This window comes from Phoenix dactylifera, chromosome 13 (genome assembly GCF_009389715.1).
Source record: "Phoenix dactylifera cultivar Barhee BC4 chromosome 13, palm_55x_up_171113_PBpolish2nd_filt_p, whole genome shotgun sequence".
Taxonomy (NCBI): Eukaryota; Viridiplantae; Streptophyta; class Magnoliopsida; order Arecales; family Arecaceae; genus Phoenix; species Phoenix dactylifera.
In genome coordinates, this window is record NC_052404.1 from 2,670,147 (window position 1) to 2,692,556 (window position 22,410).

A 22,410-nucleotide genomic window follows, 5' to 3' on the forward strand; every position below is an offset into this window, starting at 1 on the left:
TATACTACTAAAAAAAGCATACATAAGCCAAAACGAGAAATATAGTTTTGATAATAGTACATGGCAAAATTTAATAGCTGCAAATGACTCATTATATACCTATCTTCTTCCGCACGATAAAATTATACTTTATTTTGTCTTTATTAGTTTGAAACTTTTTTTTAGAAAAGTTTTCAGCGCTCCAATTTAATGTAACTAATCTAAATCTTAATATAAAATTCATGCCATTCGATAGTACATAAAAATAGCATTTTCTATTCCTTTTGCCTAAAAGCATAGGAAGAGATTAAAGTAATACAAAGTTATTGGCCCTTAAGCATACTTGCGGGCCCCAATGGCATACTGGGTTTGGGTTAGGTTATGATAGAAAATCTAAAATTATCTCAAAAATTAAGTAGATCGGGTCGGGTGTATTTTGAGGAGGATTCTTCTATTGTGATAGTTTGGATCTGGAGAACGGATAGGTATGGAGATGGTCACCCACTTATTCGAGAGACCCGCAGGCTGGCTATGAAGATGGATGAGTTTCAGACAGTACACGTTTTTCGGGAGGCGAAGTGGGCAGTAGATTGGGTCGCCTCCTATGTTGCACGACATTCCAGAGAGTTCTACTGAAAATCCACAGTAGAACTTCCGCCCGATTTGTATTTTTTGCTTTCTTCTGATTTGGCAGAATGTACTCACGTTATAGCTATATAAATTGCCGTCTTTCGAGCATCAGATAAACCAGGTGGATGTCGAATAGAAATCGAGATTAGCCCCTTTTTTTTTAATGACAGCCCTCCAAAACTCTGCGGCCCTAGATCCCGACCTTTCCAACGAGAGATAGAGGCAGAGCCGGAGATGGAGAAGAAGAATAGGAGCAGAGCCGACAAATCGGGGTTTCAGCGAGCAAGGGAAACTCGCCGCAATCCGCCTTCCTCTTCGAATTCATGGAAATTTCGTCCACCGGCTCGGAAAGAACCCCATGCTGCCGTCGAACAGAGCTCTGATCCGAGCTCTTCGATACGCGAACGGAGTCACAACGATGGCAACCTCTACTCTCCAAACGCCCCAGCTTTGGTTGGAACTTGCCCCGATATGTGTCCAGGTACACCCTTCTCTCCTCCCAAATTCAAAATTCTTGTTCTTCGATTAGATTGAGTTCAATTATCGAATCTAGATCCAATTCTTTTATATTTTATGATATTTATGAATTGATGGATTGATGGATGCGGGTGGACTAGATAGTGGTGTAGTGTTTATGCTATATAACTTATCTGCAGTGAGGTAGGAGCGGTTGTTGGGTTCATAATTGTCAGAATTTTTTATTTTGGGCTGGTTCTTAATGATTTGAGCTCATTCTTATCACAGAAAAAGAGAGAGCACAGCGCGAGCGGCTTAGAGACTTGGCAGTGTTTGAAAGGTTAGATGGAAATCTGGCTAGAACTTCTCCAGGCCTTGCTGTGAAAAAGGTAAAATTTTGATCTTTTACTATTTTATGCTGTTAAGGGAAGTATAATTAAATGGGGATAATGGTGTTGCTAGGATTTTAGCTCTGGGAGAGGACACTCAGTAGTAGGTAGTGCATTTAATGAACTTCAAATCAACTAAATAAGACTTTGTCAGTTTCCTTCCTTTTTTTGATACTTGTGAGTTGGGGGGGGGGGGGGGGGGGGAGGTGCCAAGATCGGCATTTTTCTTTGCAAGAATATATGTCTTTGTAGTAGAGTTTGGTACTCAACGTGTTTGGTGGTGCGTAATCAAAATTGTTCATACTTCGCTAAAGATTCCATATACACATTTGTCCTTCTAATAGTGTGAGGACCCATGCAGATATATGTTTCATCCCACATCGGCTATGCACTAAATAGATTTTGGGTACTAGTAAGGGGAAGGAACCAAAATAACACATTCCGATTGGTTACTTGAGTGTAGTTCCGAATTGTTACAAATGGTATCATAGTGGATCTGGTTTATGACCTATGTAAACTTGGAGATACTGCAGCATAGGCCTTTTTGGGACTGACCACGGGCCAATCATGATGTTTATAATGGAATTTGATTGGATTTGGATTTTTAGCTTGGTAAAGATGCTGGGGCTTGAATGGAGGAAGTGTGTGATAACCCGTGCAAATGTGTGTTTAGTTCTACATCAATTATGCATTTGGCAAATCTTGGATACTTATGCAGGCTAAAAAATCGAAATAACACCTTCTAGCAAGACTTTTGAGGTGAGGTTACGGGTTGTCTTATAGGAGCCCGTAGGGAGCCCGTGCGTTTTTCCTTGGATATAAGAGAACATTAAGGCATCTTTTTGACTTGTAAGACGGTAGGACATATGATAACTTTGGATTATTGTTATATAAAATCCAGTAAGGTCATAATTTTCAGCTAAAATGATAGTAATGTGCTTTCCTTGGTTGCTAGCAGGAAGAGACCTTAGGGAAATTTATCACATCTTTTGTAGGTCATATTTTCGACTTATATTTGGAAATGGAGCTTTGTTTGTCAGCTACCCTATACGTATTGCCTCATACAAGGTTCACTGTCTGGGTGCTAGATCCCATATCGGTATCATCTTGGTATAGTATTGGTATGCCCGGTATGGTAGTCGGTTTGGCGTACCGACAATTGTTATGCTCCCTATCTTATGTACCAATTTGGTACTAGTACGGTTAGTACATACCAGTACTAACCAGTATGACTTACCATATTGTCATGTATTCTGGACTTAGATAATGTCTTAGTTCCCAGAAGTGTGTGTAGTTGTGGGAGCACGGGTATCAGGAAGCAGCTCTCATAATAAAATGCTTATTAATAAGAAACGCTTAGGAAGTGGGTGCAAGGACAAGTTTCCGAATAGATTCCTAAGTAGATGCAGCACCATGTTGGGAGATTCCTGCTAGCAAATGTAGTATAGGTAGCATGGTTTTTGCTTAACTGTCTCTTATATGACTCTTTAACTGATATCTTGATTTGAACAAGATTTTTTTTCTAGGTTGTTTTCTATGTACCTCATTAACTCAACAAATTTAGAGCATTGCATGTTCACTGAGAATAGCTCATATTCCTAGTCATTCACAAGCAAGACTTAGGGGGCTTGTCTCGTTAAAAATATCTCTTGATAAGTAAGATCAATTATGTACTTACATCTCCTAGATTTTTTAATGATATATGGCCTGTCCTTGTGAATCTTTCCTCTTTGATTTTTTATGAGATCATTAGAATATAAATGTTTTTCACCCTTCATCTTTTTCTAGTTTTGCAGAACTATCTCTACCATACATATACAGGCATCAGATATCCGGCCTCTCCCAGTTTTGCAAAATACACTAAAGTATCTTTTGGACTTAATGGATTCTCCAGAATATCCATTTGAAGTAGTTCATGATTTCATCTTCGATAGGACGAGGTCTATCAGACAAGATCTCAGCATACAGAACATGATTAATGATCAAGCAATTTGTATGTATGAAGATATGGTATAGCTTCTTTTCTGACCTTTTTCAGTTCCTTATGTATAGATTGCAAACATGCTATGAAAATTTGAGCATTATAATTTTACTTCTAAAAGCTACCCTTTGCATACCTGTAATAAGCTTCACCTTCCAAAATTTCCTACGTCTTAGTGTATGACATAATGTATTGACTTTACCTCTTTTTTGTTTGAGAAAATATCCCTTTTTCATAAATTATTGGAACTTTTTACTCAAGCAAGCATAGCTAGTTGTAGTGTTCTAGAATATTAAGGACATTGGAAAAATTGCCTGCAGATTTCTGGTTTTGCTTTGTGACTTTTTTTGTTCATTTCTTTTTCAGTGAGATCGTTTTTTTTTTTTTTATGTTGAGAAAAAGCTAGCAGTAGGCTAGAACATAGTTATGAGGTAAGAAGTTAGCACCTCAGCCTAACAGTCTTGAAGGTCAAGAACAGTGAAACTCCAATAAATTGTCAATTCCTGATCAAAACTCAGAAATTTGCAAAGACAGGGACACCTATAAATTCAGTTGCACGAGTTATCTGGGATTACTGATCCATTATATTCCACTTTGGAAAATGACAATTAAGGTAGGGTAGGACTTGCTTTCTGTTTTATTACTCTTCCTCATTAATATGTTTGAGTGGTAGCCCCATCTGTAAGCCTTCTGTCCTTGAACTTCGAAATGTTTGATAGGCTATGACCCATTTAAATCTAAAAATATATATTAAGCTTACATTTCTTTTCTCGCAGCATCCAGCTTTCTGCTTTTCATCAATGCTTCCATTATATATTTTTGGTGTTACTGTATGTAAGCCTGCTGGTCCTTTACCTTGAAATTTCTGGGAGGCTATTCTTATTAATGTACTTCAGAAAATTACAGTCCTTTTATTACTGCATCTGGCTGTCCTAATGTAATTCTGTGGTTTCTTTAATTGCAGTCTTGCATGTTTAAAAACATTAGTGATGTGTTTTTTATTTAATATCTATTACAACTTTTGCAGGTTAAATTTCATATCATATCACACAAGAAACTTGGCAGGTGCTGTGGCAAGTCTGATGTATCCTCTTTGTGTTACCTCAATATGGAACAGCTGATGAAATGCCTCTTGTCTCTTTTCGATATGTATGATATTAATCAAAGATCCAAGTCCATAGGCAAGAATGCAGCTGAATTCTATTCATTTTATGTACTTCTCCATCTGGGTTATAAGATCCCAAAAATGGTCAGTATCTGATTTTGCCTTATTTGTGGATACTAACTTGCCCATGATGATAGTGAGCTTGAGTTGATTGATTGACCCCTTGACCTTACATGTTACATTGATACACAGGGGGATTCGCTTTCTTTTTGGTATAGCCAATTAGCTCTTCCAATTCTCCAGTCAAAGGAAATGTGCTTTGCTAGGAGTTTATTAAGGTAAGTTATTGAATCATACAGTGTCGAACCTTCTGTGCAATTCAAAATGTTTGTAGTACTTTCAGAAACTCCATCTTGCCTCTTTTCTTGCCCCTCCCTTTTATGTGTGGGCAACTCAATAGACTTCTTTCTTTCTCCTTATACTTCAAATTTCGCTAGTAAAATTTCTTTTTTTTTGTATGTGATTGATTGAACATCTTCATATTATTAGTAACAGAATTTACTCTGATGACACCTTTACGATGTCAGGTACTCTCAAGTGGGCAACTATAAGCGTTTGTTTAGTACCATTGCAGCTGAAGCATCTGATCTGCAGTTGTGTCTTCTAGAACCTTTTCTCAATGAGGTTGTTCCATGCTTGTATTGACTTTATTCATTCAGATTCCTATTAATCCATCTATACTTGCTTCATTATCATGTAGCCCTTTGTTTCTGTGTTGCCTTGGTCTAATATGCTTGGCTTTATCATTGGGCGCAGGCACAACATTCATTATAAGGTGTCCTGTTAACAAAGAAAGCTAACACTGCATTATACAAATTGTTAGAATGTGTAAGCATTTTTTTACCATTACTAGACATAATTTGGAAGACGTACTTAGTTGGTAGCTTTTGAGATTCATGATTTCTTGGTGTTGAGGATTATGTCGATCTTGCTGGATAAGATGTTTCCTCTCTGACTTTGGATCCTTTTTTGGAAAGTTAAAGAAATCTTAGATCAATTTTTGCCTTATTGCTTTGATCGATTCTGGTTTTCCCTTTCCTTTTACAATTTCTTACCTTTCCTGTCTTCCATTTCTTAGTCTTCAATGTACATAGATACCACTGAACTTCGTACACTTTGAGTAACAATGATGCTTTAGTCAACTAGCTCCATAATTTTTTCCTTCTCTTTTGTTATAAGTGGTTGCTGCATGAGTTGTTCTGTACAACTTCTGGTGAAAAGGCTGCTTACCCACCATCCAATGCAGAGGGAAAGGAACAGGAGGAAAAAATGATAGGCTAGCCTAGGCTTTTGCAAGGCCAACTTTCACCCATCCTGGCTGATTCCTATATGGAGGACCTATTTTTGGCTTGTGCAACATAACTACCATGTGGTATGGTTTGTGTTATGAGAGTGTAAATTAGAAAAAGCTACCATGCTGATTTAGAAATACCTTCAGATTGGTGATAAATATCAACAGTGAGGATGATAGTGTTATTTTGATGATTAACAAGCAATTATCTAGAGTATGTTATAAGTTAAATCAATATTTCATTTATAAGTCCATTACTCTCAGTATATTTGTATGAATTGACATAGATATATTTCATTGTTCATTTGAATGAATCTAACATTGAGATGCAGCAAAGAGTGGATTAAGTCGACCCAAAGATTGAGTGGGTCGACCCCGGCACATCAAGAAGTCATTTGGCACACTTCTGCAAAATTGGCACAGATGAACAGTGAGTTGGGTCGACCCAAGGAAAGCATGAGTCGACCCAAACACCAAGATTCTTGAAACAAAACAGAAAAAATGGCTCTCTGGATTTACTGAGAGGGTCGACCCAAACAGTGGTTGAGTCGACCCAAGCTTGAGTCGACCCAAACCCTGAGAGGGTCGACCCAAAGGCAAAACAGAAAAAGAAGTCAGGAAATGGTTCTCTGGAATTACTGAGAGAGTCGACCCAAGAAGAAGTTGAGTCGACCCAAGTGAACTTTGAGTCGACCCAAAGAATGGTTGGGTCGACCCAAGGGAAGGAAGGCTGAATTTCAAGTTTCTGTGTTTTCTGAGAGGGTCGACCCAAGGAATGTTTGAGTCGACCCAAGTGAAAGTTGGGTCGACCCAAGGACAGGTTGAGCCGACCCAAACACGGGCTGAAGCATAACGGCTAGTTCTGCAGATGTACTTTTTGTCCTTTCCAAGGTCAGTAACGGCTAGTTTTTCAAATCTAACCATTGGGGCTTGTCCAAAGGATGTGGGAAGCTATTTAAAGGGGCACTATTCATCAGATAGAATAACTTTTGAAAGAGATATCAAAGAGTACACAAGAAAACAAAAGTGCCCTAATCTTCTTCATTCAAGTGCTTCATTCAAGAATCAAAGAAAGGAGTTGAGCAGATTCAAAGAGTCATCAAGAGCTCCATCCTCCCTTGAAGAGTGAAGCATCCTTGACAAAGAAGAGCAAAGCCACTTCAAAGCGATAAATACTTTCTAACTCTTCTTTGTAGTTAATATTGTTTCATTTGCTCATTTAGGAGTTTGAATCTTTCTTTTTGTTTGTTAAACTATTTGTAAAGGTTGGTTGGTGAGCCCGGAAAACCAACGAAGTAGGTTGATTGGTGAACCCGGAAAACCAATTGTAAAGGTTCGTTGGTGAGCCCGTAAAACCAACAAAGGTTTTTGGTGAACCCGGAAAACCAAATTGTAAAGGTTCGTTGGTGAGCCCGTAAAACCAACAAAGGTTTTTGGATTGTGAGCCCGGAAAACAATCCAACTGTAATCCGCGAGATTATAGTGAATTCCCAAGGGGTCGCTTGGGGAGTGGACGTAGGTGCTAAGGAGAGCACCGAACCACTATACTTTGTGTTGTTTGTGTTGTGAATTGCCTTAGCTTACTAACCATCTATTTGACTTGAGTAAGATAGTTTAAATTTAAAAGAAACCAATTCACCCCCCCTCTTGGCTTGTCACCTTGGGCAACAAGTGGTATCAGAGCAAGGTGCTCTAATAGTACTCATTGATCTCACAATCAAGAGTTAAAGATCATGACAACCCAAGTGGGATGTTCTATGAGTGAGGGGCAATCCACAAATAGACCACCTCTATTTAATGGCACAAACTACACATATTGGAAAGCTAGAATGAGAATATTCATTCAAGCTTCAGACTATGAACTATGGCAAATCATCACTAGAGGACCTCACACACCCACACTTAACATAGAGGGCACTGTCATACCCAAACTAGAAATGGATTGGAATGAAAGTGATAGAAGATTAGCACAGTTAAATGCAAAAGCTATAAATGTACTTTACTGCTCATTAGATGTAAATGAGTTTAATAGAATATCTACTTGCACTACTGCCAAAGAAATTTGGGACAGACTTGAGGTCACACATGAAGGGACCAATCAAGTTAAGGAGTCAAAGATAAACATATTAGTACACAAGTATGAATTGTTTAAAATGGAATTTACTGAGTCCATAACTGAAATGTTTACTCGTTTTACTGACATTATAAATGGGCTTAAGAGTTTAGAAAAATCTTACTCTAACTCTGATTTGGTGCGAAAAATTCTCAGGTCTCTACCAAGGAATTGGGAGGCCAAGGTAACCGCTATTCAAGAAGCAAAGGACCTCAACACACTACAGTTAGAGGAGCTTCTAGGATCACTCATGACCCATGAGTTGACAATGAGGCAAAATTCAGAAGATGAGGTCAAGAGAAGAAAGCCCATTGCTCTAAAGACTACCACCCCTAAACAACTAACTGAATCGGAAGATTCGGATGATGATGAAGAAATCGATGAAGAAGGGATGACTGTGCTTGGGAGAAGATTCAGAAAATTTATGAGAGGTAAGAATAGGTTCCATAAAAAGAAACCCTTCCTTAAAGGTAACACAAGCAAAGAAAAGGGTAAGGACAAAGAAAAGGAAAAAGAAACTCCCATGTGCTATGAGTGTAATAAACCCGGGCATTATAAGATAGATTGCCCAGATTTGAAGTGGATGGCAAGAAAGTTGAAAAAGAAAAATTTCATGGCTGAATGGAGTGAAAGTGAGGAATCAAGCTCAGAGGAGGAAGATCATCAAGAGATGGCCCAAATGTGTCATATGGCCAATGACGATGAGGTAGATTCTGAACTTGACTGTGATTTTATTGTTGATGAATTACATGATGCATTCTTAGAACTCATGGAAGAACATAAGAAACTAATTAATAGAAATAAAGTTCTAAAAGAAGAAAATCAATCTCTTATCAAAGATAAGTTAAAGCTGTCACATAACTGTGAAACATTAAGTAGAAAACTTGCAAATGAAACCAAGAATCTAATTGGTGAAAATATCAAGCTAAAAGAAGATGCTGAAGAATATAAATCATTGGTAGATAAATTTACTCTTAGTTCTACCAAATTAAATTTGATTCTTGATAGCCAAAAAGCTGTATATGATAAGGCCGGTTTAGGATATAGAACGAATAGGAAACAAAAATTCTTAAAGAACATTTTTGTAAAAGCTAAAAGTGAAAATATTACTTGCTATTGCTGCAATAAGTTAGGACATAGAGCATATGAATGTAACTTTAGAAAGTCCAGTCAAAACAAGTTAAGTTATAATCAAAAGATTAAATTCAAGAAAGTTTGGGTTCCAAAAGGAACATGGAGTACTAACCCTAAAGGACCCAACTTAGTTTGGGTACCTAAAGTTTCTTCTTGATCTTGATTGCAGGTGTGTCTTGCAGCTGATAAAGTGGAAAAACGATGGTATCTAGATAGCGGCTGTTCAAGACACATGACCGGTGACGAAGATCAATTTGTCACCTTGGAATCAAAGAAGGGTGGAGTAGTAACCTATGGAGACAATGGTAAAGGGCATATCATTGGAAAGGATAAAATTTTCATTGCTCTATCTATTTTTGTAGAAAATGTCTTATTAGTTAAGGGTTTGAAACATAACCTTCTTAGCATAAGTCAATTTTGTGATAAAGGGTTTAAAGTTACATTTGAAGCATCTGTATGCATAATCACTAATCCTAAAGATAATAGCATTGTACTTGTAGGACAAAGGCAAAGAAATATTTACTTAGTAGATCTTCATGAGTTAGGCAAGAAAAATGGTTTATGCTTAATTACTAATGAAGAAAAGAAAAATGAAACTAGTTGGCTTTGGCATCGAAGATTAGGACATGCTAGTATGGAATTAATATCAAAACTAGTTAAGAAGGAATTAATAAAAGATGTGCCAAAACTGATCTTTGAAAAGGACAAAATATGTGGACCATGTTCATTGGGAAAACAAACTAAATCATCTTTCAAATCGAAGAATGTAGTATCAACAACTAGACCATTTGAACTCATACACATGGACTTATTTGGACCTACTAGAACTACAAGTCTAGGAGGGAAGAAATATGGACTAGTTATTGTTGATGATTTCTCAAGGTATACATGGGTTTCATTTTTGGCACATAAGAATGAAGCATTTTCAGAATTTTTGAAACTATATAATAATATCATAAATGAAAAGAAACTCACCTTAGTAGCAATTCGAAGTGATCATGGTACGGAATTTGAAAATCAACACTTTGAAGAATTTTGCACTAAAAATGGAATATCACATCAATTTTCAGCACCTAGAACGCCTCAACAAAATGGGGTTGTTGAAAGAAAAAATAGGACATTGGCAGAAATGGCACGCACAATGTTGTGTGAGTCAAATCTTCCAAAGTACTTTTGGGCTGAAGCTATAAACACTTCTTGCCATATTCTAAATCGAGTTTTAATACGACCTATAACCAAGAAAACTCCTTATGAACTCTGGAAGAATAAGAAACCAACTGCTAAATATCTTAAAGTGTTTGGATGTAGATGTTTTATCTTAAACAATGGCAAGGAGGATCTAAGTAAATTTGATGCCAAGTCAGATGAAGGTATCTTCTTAGGATACTCCACATCTAGCAGGGCATACAGAGTATTCAATAAAAGAACCTTAGTAGTGGAAGAGTCAGTCAATATTATATTTGATGAGTCTGATAGTGAGTCTGCTAGGAAAGAAAATATTGTTGATGATGATACAGGAATTATCGACTTTGAAAAGTTGAATATTGATGACGTGCCAAATCAAGATAAGGGAGATGATTGCGTGCCACCACAATCCCAAAACTTGCCAAAAGAATGGAGGTATGCACATGGACATCCTAAAGACTTAATCATTGGTGATCCATCTCAAGGGGTAAGAACTCGATCATCTCTTAGGAATTTAAATGATTATCTTGCTTTCGTTTCACAATTAGAACCTAAGAATTATGAAGAAGCTGAAAAAGATAATAACTGGATAAATGCCATGCAAGAAGAATTAAATCAATTCAAAAGAAGTAATGTATGGACATTAACTGAAAGACCAAAGCATAATTCAGTAATTGGAACAAAATGGATATTTAGAAATAAATTAGATGAAAATGGATTAGTTATAAGAAATAAGGCTAGACTTGTAGCTAAGGGATACAATCAAGAAGAAGGAATAGATTTTGATGAAACATTTGCTCCAGTAGCTAGATTAGAGGCTATTAGATTACTTCTAGCATTTGCATGTTTTATGGATTTTAAATTATATCAAATGGATGTGAAGAGTGCATTCTTAAATGGTTTTATTGAGGAGAAAGTATATGTAGAACAACCTCCAGGTTTTGAGAATCATGAATTTCCAAATCATGTGTTTAAACTACATAAGGCATTATATGGATTAAAGCAAGCACCTAGGGCTTGGTATGATCGATTAAGCAAATTTCTGCTTAATAATGACTTTAGTAGAGGAAATGTAGATAAAACTCTATTTCTCAAAAGAAAGGACAAAAATCTATTAGTGGTACAAATATATGTAGATGACATAATCTTTGGTGCCACAAATGATACTCTTTGCAAAGAATTTGCTGATTTAATGCATGGAGAATTTGAAATGAGTTTGATGGGAGAACTAAGCTTCTTTCTAGGATTACAAATCAAACAAACTAAAGAAGGCATTTTCATTCATCAAACTAAGTATACAAAGAAAATACTAAAGAAGTTTGGGAATGAAAATCATAAGGGAGTTGGCACTCCAATGAACCCTACTAGTAAGCTAGACAAAGATGAAAAAGGGAAGAGTATTGATATTAAGCTCAATAGAGGAATAATTGGATCCTTGCTCTACCTTACTGCTAGTAGACCCGACATCGTATTTAGTGTAGGAATATGTGCTAGATACCAATCCGATCCTAAGGAGTCACATTTAAGTGTTGTTAAGAGAATCCTTAGATATTTAAGAGGAACTACCAATATAGGTTTATGGTACTCAAGAGACTCATGTCTAGATTTGCTTGCATATTCAGATGCTGATTTTGCCGGATGCAAATTAGATAGGAAGAGCACAAGTGGCACATGTCAATTCTTAGGAAACAACTTAGTATCATGGTTCAGCAAAAAGCAGAATTCAGTGGCACTGTCCACAGCTGAAGCTGAATACATAGCTGCTGGTAGTTGTTGTGCTCAAGTATTATGGCTTAAGCAACAACTAGAGGACTATGGAGTTAAACTAGATAATATTCCTATTAAGTGTGATAATACTAGTGCCATCAATCTTACTAAAAATCCAGTTCAGCACTCTAAAGCCAAACACATAGAAATAAGGTACCATTTTATTAGGGATCATGTGCAAAATGGAAATATATATATTGAGCATATATGCACTGAAAAACAATTAGCCGACATATTTACGAAACCATTGAGTGAAGATAGATTCTGCATGCTAAGGAGGGAATTAGGCATATGTGATCCTTTTTATTGAAGAAATATAAAAGGGAGCTAGTAGTCTCATGATACATTCCTCTAATTTCTAAAATCCCATGAAACATGAGTCAAACTTGTTATCTATAGATTCCTTACTCATGTATCATTGTCCCAGAAAGAAGTTATAAGGATTGGAAGCAAAGAAAATTTTTAGAAGCAAAAAGGAAGAGAAAAAGAAAAATTCTGCACTTGGGTCGACCCAACCCAGAATAGGGTCGACCCAACGTTGAGTCGACCCAAGAAAAATCTTGAGTCGACCCAACGTCGGGACCCCACTGTTAAAAGGGGACCCGAGAGCATATCTAGGGCACTGTTTACCCTTTGTCCTCTTCCGAAAATCCTTTTTTCCACTCTCAAATCTTCTCCAATCATCTCCAAACAGTAGATTTCCTTGAGATCCTAGAGAAATGGGACCCAAAAGAGCCGTAGCCAAGAGATCCGGAAGAGTCACACGGATTCAACGGGAGGAAAGGCAACCTACGGAGCCATCTCCCGTGTCTCCACGACGTGAGGCACGTGCGGAGGCCCCTCCTCCTCCTTCCCCCTCAGTGATACTTGCAAGATTTGCGGGAAGGCCGGTTACAACGGGGAGAAGGATCCATTCCGAGTTCTTTGATCAAGAAGGGTTTCGGTTGAGGGAATGGATCCAAAGGCAAGGTTGGGAGTATCTTTGCTCCCTAGATGTGGTAATCTACCCCGGATTGGTTCAGGAGTTCTATGCCTTCCTCAAAACTGGTATGGGAGGGCTTGTTTCGGAAGTTCGAGGGGTTCGAGTTTGAGTTTCCGAGGAGAGCTTGAGTGAGCTACTTCATCTACCCTGCATAGGAGCCACTCCGGAAAAGCCAGAAAACAAAATGAGAGCTCTAAAGTTGATCATGGAAAATGAGAACTTCGACTTTTCCACGAAGGTAATAGCTAGTTCTCTTTCCGCTGAAATGAGATTACTGCTCAGTATAATAAATAGGATTTTATTTCCAAAGACCGGGAGATTCGATCTCATCACAGAGCGAGATCTAGCAGTGATGGAGTGTATGATTCAGGGGATTCCCCTAAATCTTCCGGCCATGATACTGAGACAGATGAGGAAGGTGATGTGCAGCAACAGGGTATCACTACCTTATGGTATGATACTCACCTTGATTTTTCGACAGCACGGTTTAGCTCTCGAGGAGGAGGCATTCAAGAGTCTGCATCATACTGCCACATACACTGCACGGACACTTATACGCATGGGATATGAGAAAGTGAACGGACAGTGGATTCACACTGGAGCAGGCATTCAGGGTGAGGCACCAGAGGGAGATGCACCAGAGGATGAGGATGAGGAGCATATGGATCATCCTCCTGCACCTTCAGAGGCTGGACCATCATCATCCGTTCCTCCGAGAGATACGGATGAGTTCTGGAGCAGGATGACTGAGCTCATGTCAGCTCAGGCGAGGACGCCCGGTTGGATGTCATGTCTGCTGAGATCAGTGATCTGAGGCAGCAGATAGGAGCACTCCGGAGAGAGAGAGACTCATGGACCATCTGTGCCACAGGCTGCTGAGTCAGAGATTTCGGCACAGAGTCATCCAGCTCGTCGTGCTCTACGCCAGACACAGTCTCACCAGGCACGACCTCCCCTCGCCACATACACTAGGAGGATGAGGACTAGATCCCAGCCGTTAGAGTCTCCCTAGGCTGATCTTAGCATTTATGTTTAGAGCCTAGGCCAGATATCTAGTTCTCATGTGTATTTTGCTTTTATCATGTATCTTTAAACTTTGATTGAGGAACATTGTATTTGTTTTCATTTTGGGGATGACTGTATTAAAATGTTCCTATTTTGATCAATGAAGTTTGAAGTTTGCTATTTATTGCATCTTTCCCATGTATCTTTTTGATGATAACAAAAAGGGGGAGAAGTAAAGTAAGAGTATTTATTTTAGGAGAAGTAAAGATCTTAGGGGAGAGAAGTAAAGATTTTGTAGATTAGATAAAGTAACAAAGGGGAGAAGTAAAGATATCTTTAGAGTAAGTAAAGAAAGATTGATAAGAGTAAAAGTAAAGAAAGAGGAATAGTAGAGAAAGGAGAAGTAAAGAAAGTTAAAGAAAGGAGAAGTAAAGATATCTTTAGAGTAAGTAAAGAAAGATTGATAAGAGTAAAAGTAAAGAAAGAGGAATAGTAGAGAAAGGAGAAGTAAAGAAAGTTAAAGAAAGGAGAAGTAAAGAAAGAAAGAGAAATAACTTGTAAAACAAATTGAAAATCATATAAGAAAGCATATACATCTAAGGGGGAGCAATTTGCAACAATGAAAATGATCAAGTCAAAAATTTATATCAAATTTCAGAATTTGGCACGCACCTCTCGCACCCCGATACATAACCTGAAACTCATATTTTATCTCAAATTTTTGAAGTTTCATCGCTAATGAATTATAAATGAAAGGGGGAGCAATTCAAAAAGTCAAATTGGCAACATTTAAATGATATAGGGGGAGATTTCACTTTTATATATGAAAAGCTGAAATTCAGCAAGTTAAGCCCTTTCAAAAACTGATTTCAAAGACAAATAACAATAGGTTCATACTCTTTATTTTGTAATCATCAAAAAGGGGGAGATTGAGGATGATAGTGTTATTTTGATGATTAACGAGCAATTATCTAGAGTATGTTATAAGTTAAATCAATACTTCATTTATAAGTCCATTACTCTCAGTATATTTGTATGAATTGACATAGATATATTTCATTGTTCATTTGAATGAATCTAACATTGAGATGCAGCAAAGAGTGGATTTAGTCGACCCAAAGATTGAGTGGGTCGACCCCGGCACATCAAGAAGTCATTTGGCACACTTCTGCAAAATTGGCACAGATGAACAGTGAGTTGGGTCGACCCAAGGAAAGCATGAGTCGACCCAAACACCAAGATTCTTGAAACAAAACAGAAAAATGGCTCTCTGGATTTACTGAGAGGGTCGACCCAAATAGTGGTTGAGTCGACCCAAGCTTGAGTCGACCCAAACCCTGAGAGGGTCGACCCAAAGGCAAAACAGAAAAAGAAGTCAGAAAATGGTTCTCTGGAATTACTGAGAGAGTCGACCCAAGAAGAAGTTGAGTCGACCCAAGTGAACTTTGAGTCGACCCAAAGAATGGTTGGGTCGACCCAAGGGAAGGAAGGCTGAATTTCAAGTTTCTGTGTTTTCTGAGAGGGTCGACCCAAGGAATGTTTGAGTCGACCCAAGTGAAAGTTGGGTCGACCCAAGGACAGGTTGAGCCGACCCAAACACGGGCTGAAGCATAACGGCTAGTTCTGCAGATGTACTTTTTGTCCTTCCCAAGGTCAGTAACGGCTAGTTTTTCAAATCTAACTATTGGGGCTTGTCCAAAGGATGTGGGAAGCTATTTAAAGGGGCACTATTCATCAGATAGAATAACTTTTGAAAGAGATATCAAAGAGTACACAAGAAAACAAAAGTGCCCTAATCTTCTTCATTCAAGTGCTTCATTCAAGAATCAAAGAAAGGGGTTGAGCAGATTCAAAGAGTCATCAAGAGCTCCATCCTCCCTTGAAGAGTGAAGCATCCTTGACAAAGAAGAGCAAAGCCACTTCAAAGCGATAAATACTTTCTAACTCTTCTTTGTAGTTAATATTGTTTCATTTGCTCATTTAGGAGTTTGAATCTTTCTTTTTGTTTGTCAAACTATTTGTAAAGGTTGGTTGGTGAGCCCGGAAAACCAACGAAGTAGGTTGATTGGTGAACCCGGAAAACCAATTGTAAAGGTTCGTTGGTAAGCCCGTAAAACCAACAAAGGTTTTTGGTGAACCCGGAAAACCAAATTGTAAAGGTTCGTTGGTGAGCCCGTAAAACCAACAAAGGTTTTTGGATTGTGAGCCCGTAAAACAATCCAACTGTAATCCGCGAGATTATAGTGAATTCCCAAGGGGTCGCTTGGGGAGTGGACGTAGGTGCTAAGGAGAGCACCGAACCACTATACTTTGTGTTGTTTGTGTTGTGAATTGCCTTAGCTTACTAACCATCTATTTGACTTGAATAAGATAGTTTAAATTTAAAAAAGACCAATTCACCCCCCCCCCCTCTTGGCTTGTCACCTTGGGCAACAAACAGATTAGTTCATTTCCTCAGTGGCAGGTACTAGTAATTATGGTCTCTTTCCAAAGTGGATCATCGAGTTGTAAAACTTATTGTAGCAAAAGGTACCAACTTTATATTTGGATTGGACTATGATGAGACTTTATATCTAGTTCCTGGAACCACAGACATATACGTGTTGCTATATACCATTTTTAAGAAGAAGTCTTTATGGAAAAAACCACGGGTTATTGCATTATTGGAAACTATCCTGTGCATGAAATCAATCACTCCAGTAATTGGTGAAAGTTTCAATCCTGATCATCCTTTGATTCTTTCTATCAGGCTTGCATAATTTTATATGTTCTTATCTCTCAGGCAATGCCGCTATTTTGTTGTTATTGTTTTATAATCTATGATATGGTGGTGTGAAGCAAAATTTTCATGTAAATGTTATGATGCATCACTCCTTCAATTTAAAGATTTGTTAGCTTTTGACTTGAGCATTGTTGAATTTGGTGCTGCTTTCTTGAATAACTAAATCTAGTTATTTATCAATTTACTGGGAGAATCTGGACTGTCACATAGGAGGCCTGATAGGACTCAATATAACAAGGGCAACTAGCTCTTGCCCAACGAGAAAAATAAGTTCGATCTTGATTGACATCTTGGAATATCTTCCATCCTCACATCCTAGTGTCAGTGTGCCACATATTTTGTCAATGAGGTATATGCCAGCTTATGGTCACTTACACATCAAAGGCATTATTAAAGACAGCTTGATTTCTTCTATATAATATATAGTCAAGGACATGATAACCAACTTGGACTGACTCAGATATTCATCGTTTGGTTACTGGCTGCCATATTATCTTCTGAAAGTGTCCTGTTAGGTGTAGCGGCAAAAAGCAAAATCTTGTTAAAATATTTATCTGGAACAATACCTTTCCACACCAGTTATTAGGCATCTTTTTCTCTGAGCTTCGGCCAAGGTAACTTGAAGTCATTTTTTGTCCAGTATTTTGTGCTACAACAATGCCTACTTGATTGAACTATCATTTCATTTCAAAAGAAGTGGAGAATGGTGACGCAAGTCATAAATACAATTGTGCTACATGGTTACTTGCAATAAGAGTTCATAATGGTGCACTGATCTCTATACAAAAAAGTCTCTCATGCAAGCCAACAAAAAGTTGAGGGGTGTGTCCTAGGTAAGGTTGAGCTTGTCCATGCACTCCAAGATGATGGCATATGGGCTAATTGTGAAAACTAATACAGGGTTGTAGGATGAATTTCAAGATAGAAGGCTATCTTCTTTCTTCACTTTGGGTTATTTGGGGGAATTTCATCTGGTAAAAAACAGGATCATGTGTCTCATGTGTACTTATGGAAGGGAAAACAAAGTTTTTCCTATTTATATATTTTCCTTTTAATTTAATGTTCTTACTTTCTTTATCTAATGCCTCCTCTATTTTCCCCTTCCCTCTACTTCCTTTTTCTTGATGGGTGTTGCTTGAAAGGTTTGAGAAAGTTAGAATTTATCAGAAATTTGACCCTTAATATGACAAGGAAGGATTGATGATGCCGTCTCTAGAGAGTTGGAATGAGCCCGGTTGGTTAAAATGTGGTTATTATTGCCTATTAGTGACCCTTCCAAAAGGAGCATTTAGGGTCTATTTGGCATCACCTTTATTTCTAGTTTTCTATTTCTAAAAATAAAATTGTAGAAATTGAGACAAAAATATCATCAATACTGATGTTTTTTTCTATTTTTCAAAAGTCATTTTCATTATTTCTAGAAAAAATTAAAAGTAAGAAATTCTTATTTTCAATATTTTCAAAAATAAGAAACTTTCATTTTTTGCCACCACCACTGTCGTTGTCGTTGCCAACAATGCAAACATCGCCTCTGTTGCTGCTACCACCACACCTACCACTATCGCCGCTTCACTACACCACCACTGCTATCATTGCCACCTCCTCTATATTGTTAGCACCCTCCACTATTGCTGTTGCTGCCACATCACTCTTTGCCACCTCCACCAAGTAGCCGGCATTCTTGTCACCGCCATCACCGCTACTACGTCCCCCCACCCCACCCACCACCACTACCACCATCGCCACCTCCGCCTACCACCACCACCCTTGACACCGGCACCATCAGCGCCTCCACTATTTATGTTGCTAGTACCATCATCTACACTACCATTGCGATGTTTATATTTTTAAAAATAATTGACTATGCTAAGCACATTTATATTTTAAAATTTAGAAAAAGCAGAATAGAATTTCTATTTTTCTGTTTCTGAAACTAAAAAAATCAGAGTTATGCCAAATGGCTCTTTAGTATATAGTTTGTTTTGAATTTCTATAATCTATAAGATTATTAATGTTTACATGATTCTCTTGTTAAAGGTTCGTGGACAAGCACTATCTTATATCAGTTACAGCAGCTACAAGCTTCAGCCTTACCCCTTAAGAGACCTATGTAAAATCTTGATGATCAAGGTACTATTTCCATTATTCTGCCACTCGTGATTAACTTAGTCTATTGTTGATTAATAGAAGGACAAGCATTACTTTAATTGTTTGTTATGTTGATAACCTGTATTTTTGACCATTTAGGAGGCAGATCTGGAGTCCTTGTGCTATGAATGCGGCCTTGAGACCAGCACAGATGAAGGAGGTTCTAAGTTCCTACCTGCCAAACAGACGAGTTTCCGTCTACCTAAACCAGGATTCCAAAGCTATAGCCTCTTCAATTCTGAAAAAAATCACAGGTATTTAGTCTTTTGGTTACAATGGTATTTATTTTTCTTAAGCTCATTTTGTAGCTCAATCTTTCCTCTATTTTAGCATGAAACATTAGTCAGAAGTATCAAATATGCAGTGCCCTTTTCCGTCTGTTTGTGGGATGTCTAATTGAAAGGCGACAATGGATGTGTTACTGCGTAAAGATAAAGAGAAACAACACAAATGCACCTGATGGATGTTTTTAGGTTTTAGATAATTTGGAAAGATCTTCAGCTGTACTAGAGTTAGTTCACTTTTGGTTTTCTAACATGATATATTCCATTTAATTAGGATCAACTTCATCATCCTGTTTTGCAATTGGTCCCTATTCTAAAATTAATTCATCAAACAGGAAGTGTCTTCAATAGTCAAACAATTAGGATAATGACGGTGCTATAATTTTTTCTCCATCAACTTTAGAATAATAGTGAACTTCCTTTCGTGCAAAAGAAAGAGAAAAAGGTGTTCTTTCCATCAAATACCAAATTTTCTCAAAGCATCTTCAGTGGTCAAACAAGGAAACAGTTACAACGGCCCTCAATTCTTTGATCACCTATCTGGATCAGATCAGCTGTATACACAATATAGGGGTCCAGGTCTTAGGACTGGAGATCATTTCTGCAAATTTTCCCCTTCCATAAAGAAACTCAAGAGAAAAGTTAATGTGTTCTCATTTTACATGAAAGAATGCAGAGTTCTTCACAATATTTTCTGAAGCTACATAAAGATTTTATTACCTTAATTTGGTCACCAGCTATAAGTATTCCTTAAGTCTAGCCAACATACTTATCAAACATTCCTGAAAGACTATGGGAAGAAAATGATGTTCTTATCCAAAGTGAACCTTCAAACTTAAAGCTAAACCATCACAACATCATTATTCTTTGGATAATCTATAATCGATTAGTCAGCTCTTGATAAAAATGAAGGTTGAAGGATTGTAAATAGAAGAAAGGTTATGATTAGAGAAAGTGCATAAGGTTTTAAGAGGCTCAATAGTAATATGTAAAGTCTAGATATATAATATGTCAAATTATTTGAGTCTCTATGGTTTCAAAAGAAACTCATTGCTGATGGCCAAAATCTCGGTCAGTATATCTCTTGAATAGCAGGAAGTCACTTATAGGTTTGTAGCTACTGATGCTATTTGGATTTTCAGTCAATGAAGACCTCAAAGCTTTAATTACCTGATGCTCATTATTGTGAATGCACTTTTATCTCTTGCAGGTAGCATGCTTCAGGCCCATGAACTGGAATATCTTGTGTCCACATCAATTTAATCCGAAACAGTGGCCCGAATTTCATTGAGGTTGCTGCCTCTAGCTTGTAAATGGATGGCTTTTTGGGGATACGATGGAAGCTATATGGTTAAAGCATATTCATATGAAGCCGATGCAGAAGTCAAGTCAATTGAGTTGGCCTCCAGTAACTTTCTTTTTCTTTTTCTTTGGGAGGAAGAGTAGTCTTAAGAACTATTGTATGATTCTTGACGGCGATCACCCCACGAAGAAAAAAAAAAAATAATATTATTGTTGCTGCTGCTACTGTTATTTTGGTCATTTTATCAGCAATTTGTTTCCTTTAGACCTTGTAACATTATTGGTCTAAGGGATCACAGGAATTCTCATGTAAATCGCTGTTAAGACAACAACAATCATACACTAGATGCTTTTTTTTTCCCTTTTTTTTTTGAAGGTAAAGTTTAATTCATTGATAGGTAAACATGATATGCACTTAACACTCTGGTGTGCATGTCCATTTCTTATCTTGTGAAACAAGAGTAGACATGAGTTGGTAATGCTCCTATTTCCATGTGCCACTGGGATGCAAAGTTGGCACTCTACCATCTGGAGCTAAATCCCCTTTTAAAGACATAAATTACAAAATCATACATGATGTCTTTATTTTTGGTAATGCATAGGAAATCCTGTCTGTTTAAAGGATAATGAAGATTATCATATAAAGAGCTGGAAGGAGAACTTTGGCAGAGCATAGAAAATCCAGAACTATACTTTGGTCTTCTTTCATGTGTTTCAACTTGCACCCTGCAAGTCAGTTATCATGGTAAAGGTGCCATCCAGCAAATCCTTGGATGAGACCCACATTAAAATTGGGGAGCTTGGTACATATGGCAATCTTCTGTCCCACCTTTTTCTTTTTGAGAGAGAACTATTAATTGTTTTTGTCAAGTAGATTTTATCCAACTTTCATATAAGATGGTTTATGCGAAGCGCAATCCATGCATAACACAGCAAGAAATCCATAAATATTTACTTGTTTGTTATGCAGGGGTGCAGGTCACAGAAGGAAGAATATGCATTGTATTGGCATCCAACACCCAAGATCAAACCTCATCAGCGAGAAGCCGAATGTTTTCAACAAATACAACCTTGTGAAATATAGGCTGGTCATTTGCATGGGAACACTTATTAATTTACTTAATTTGTTCAAATATGACAATATTGTTCCCTGATGTAAAATTCCTATAGACATTTGACAAATCTTGAACATTCTGATTTTATTATGGTTTTCACTGATTTCTTTTTGATCGATCAGGATACAAACTATACGAAGAATGTAGCCCTGGATCACCTCAGGATAGTGATAATAGTTTGGGAAAAGCTAGTATTCATAAATAAACATAGAAGATTAAACTTTTAGATAAGTAATTAGCATACTAACCATGTGGCTAAACTGGAAGTTAAAGGAATCAACTAATTTGGAGTGGATCAGGGAAAGTCATAATGTTGCCACTTGAATTTTTTTTTTGGGGGGGGGGGTGGGGATAATATTCCCTGAGGCAAATAATTTTTCCAATTCTCTCACAAACGAATTATTCCTTAACATTGTCAGGGCCTTAGCCAGTCTCCAATCCTCTCACCTTCACCATATTTTATGATTCCAATGAAAATTAGATGGAATTTGCCTATCCCTCTTTTCAAAGAAAAATTGGAAAAGATGGAAGTATGTGAAATAGTGAGGCTTTAAAGTGACATTGTGCTTATCTTGCACAACTGCTAGGTAAAAACTTCACTAACAAATTGGCAAATATTGTCCCTTACCAATGGAAATTCTTCCACAGGGAATCCTGCTACCTGGGCATATGACCCCTTCATCCTATAAAACTTAGGCAAAG

General features: G+C 37.5%; 1 protein-coding gene across 3 annotated transcripts; it reads left to right on the forward strand.

Annotated features, from left to right (window-relative positions):
- Positions 1-724: 724 nt before the first annotated feature.
- Positions 725-21,012, forward strand: LOC103711703 (SAC3 family protein C). 3 transcript variants are annotated; one of them, XR_003386578.2, is made up of 9 exons: positions 725-1,090; positions 1,354-1,454; positions 3,243-3,464; positions 4,463-4,684; positions 4,793-4,878; positions 5,128-5,224; positions 5,357-5,428; positions 18,897-18,989; positions 19,107-19,237. XR_003386578.2 is itself a non-coding variant. In XM_008797946.4 (9 exons), exons 1-9 carry the CDS (start codon positions 844-846, stop codon positions 20,503-20,505), a joined length of 1,227 nt encoding a protein of 408 aa, XP_008796168.1. In that variant the 5' UTR covers positions 728-843; the 3' UTR covers positions 20,506-21,012. The 3 variants fall into 3 exon arrangements, 2 of the variants coding, with proteins under 2 accessions (XP_008796168.1, XP_026662245.1); XM_008797946.4 differs by lacking the exon at positions 5,357-5,428 and adding an exon at positions 20,502-21,012 and having other exon boundaries at positions 728-1,090; positions 19,107-19,261; XM_026806444.2 differs by lacking the exons at positions 3,243-3,464; positions 5,357-5,428 and adding an exon at positions 20,502-21,012 and having other exon boundaries at positions 728-1,090; positions 19,107-19,261.
- Positions 21,013-22,410: the final 1,398 nt, after the last annotated feature.

Coding starts and splice junctions, on each gene's coding strand:
- LOC103711703 (XM_008797946.4), top strand. CDS start 844: ATGGAGAAGAAGAATAGGAGCAGAGCCGACAAATCGGGGTTTCAGCGA. Junction 1,091..1,353: donor TTGCCCCGATATGTGTCCAG/GTACACCCTTCT, acceptor TTCTTATCACAG/AAAAAGAGAGAGCACAGCGC. Junction 5,225..18,896: donor TAGAACCTTTTCTCAATGAG/GTTGTTCCATGC, acceptor CTCTTGTTAAAG/GTTCGTGGACAAGCACTATC.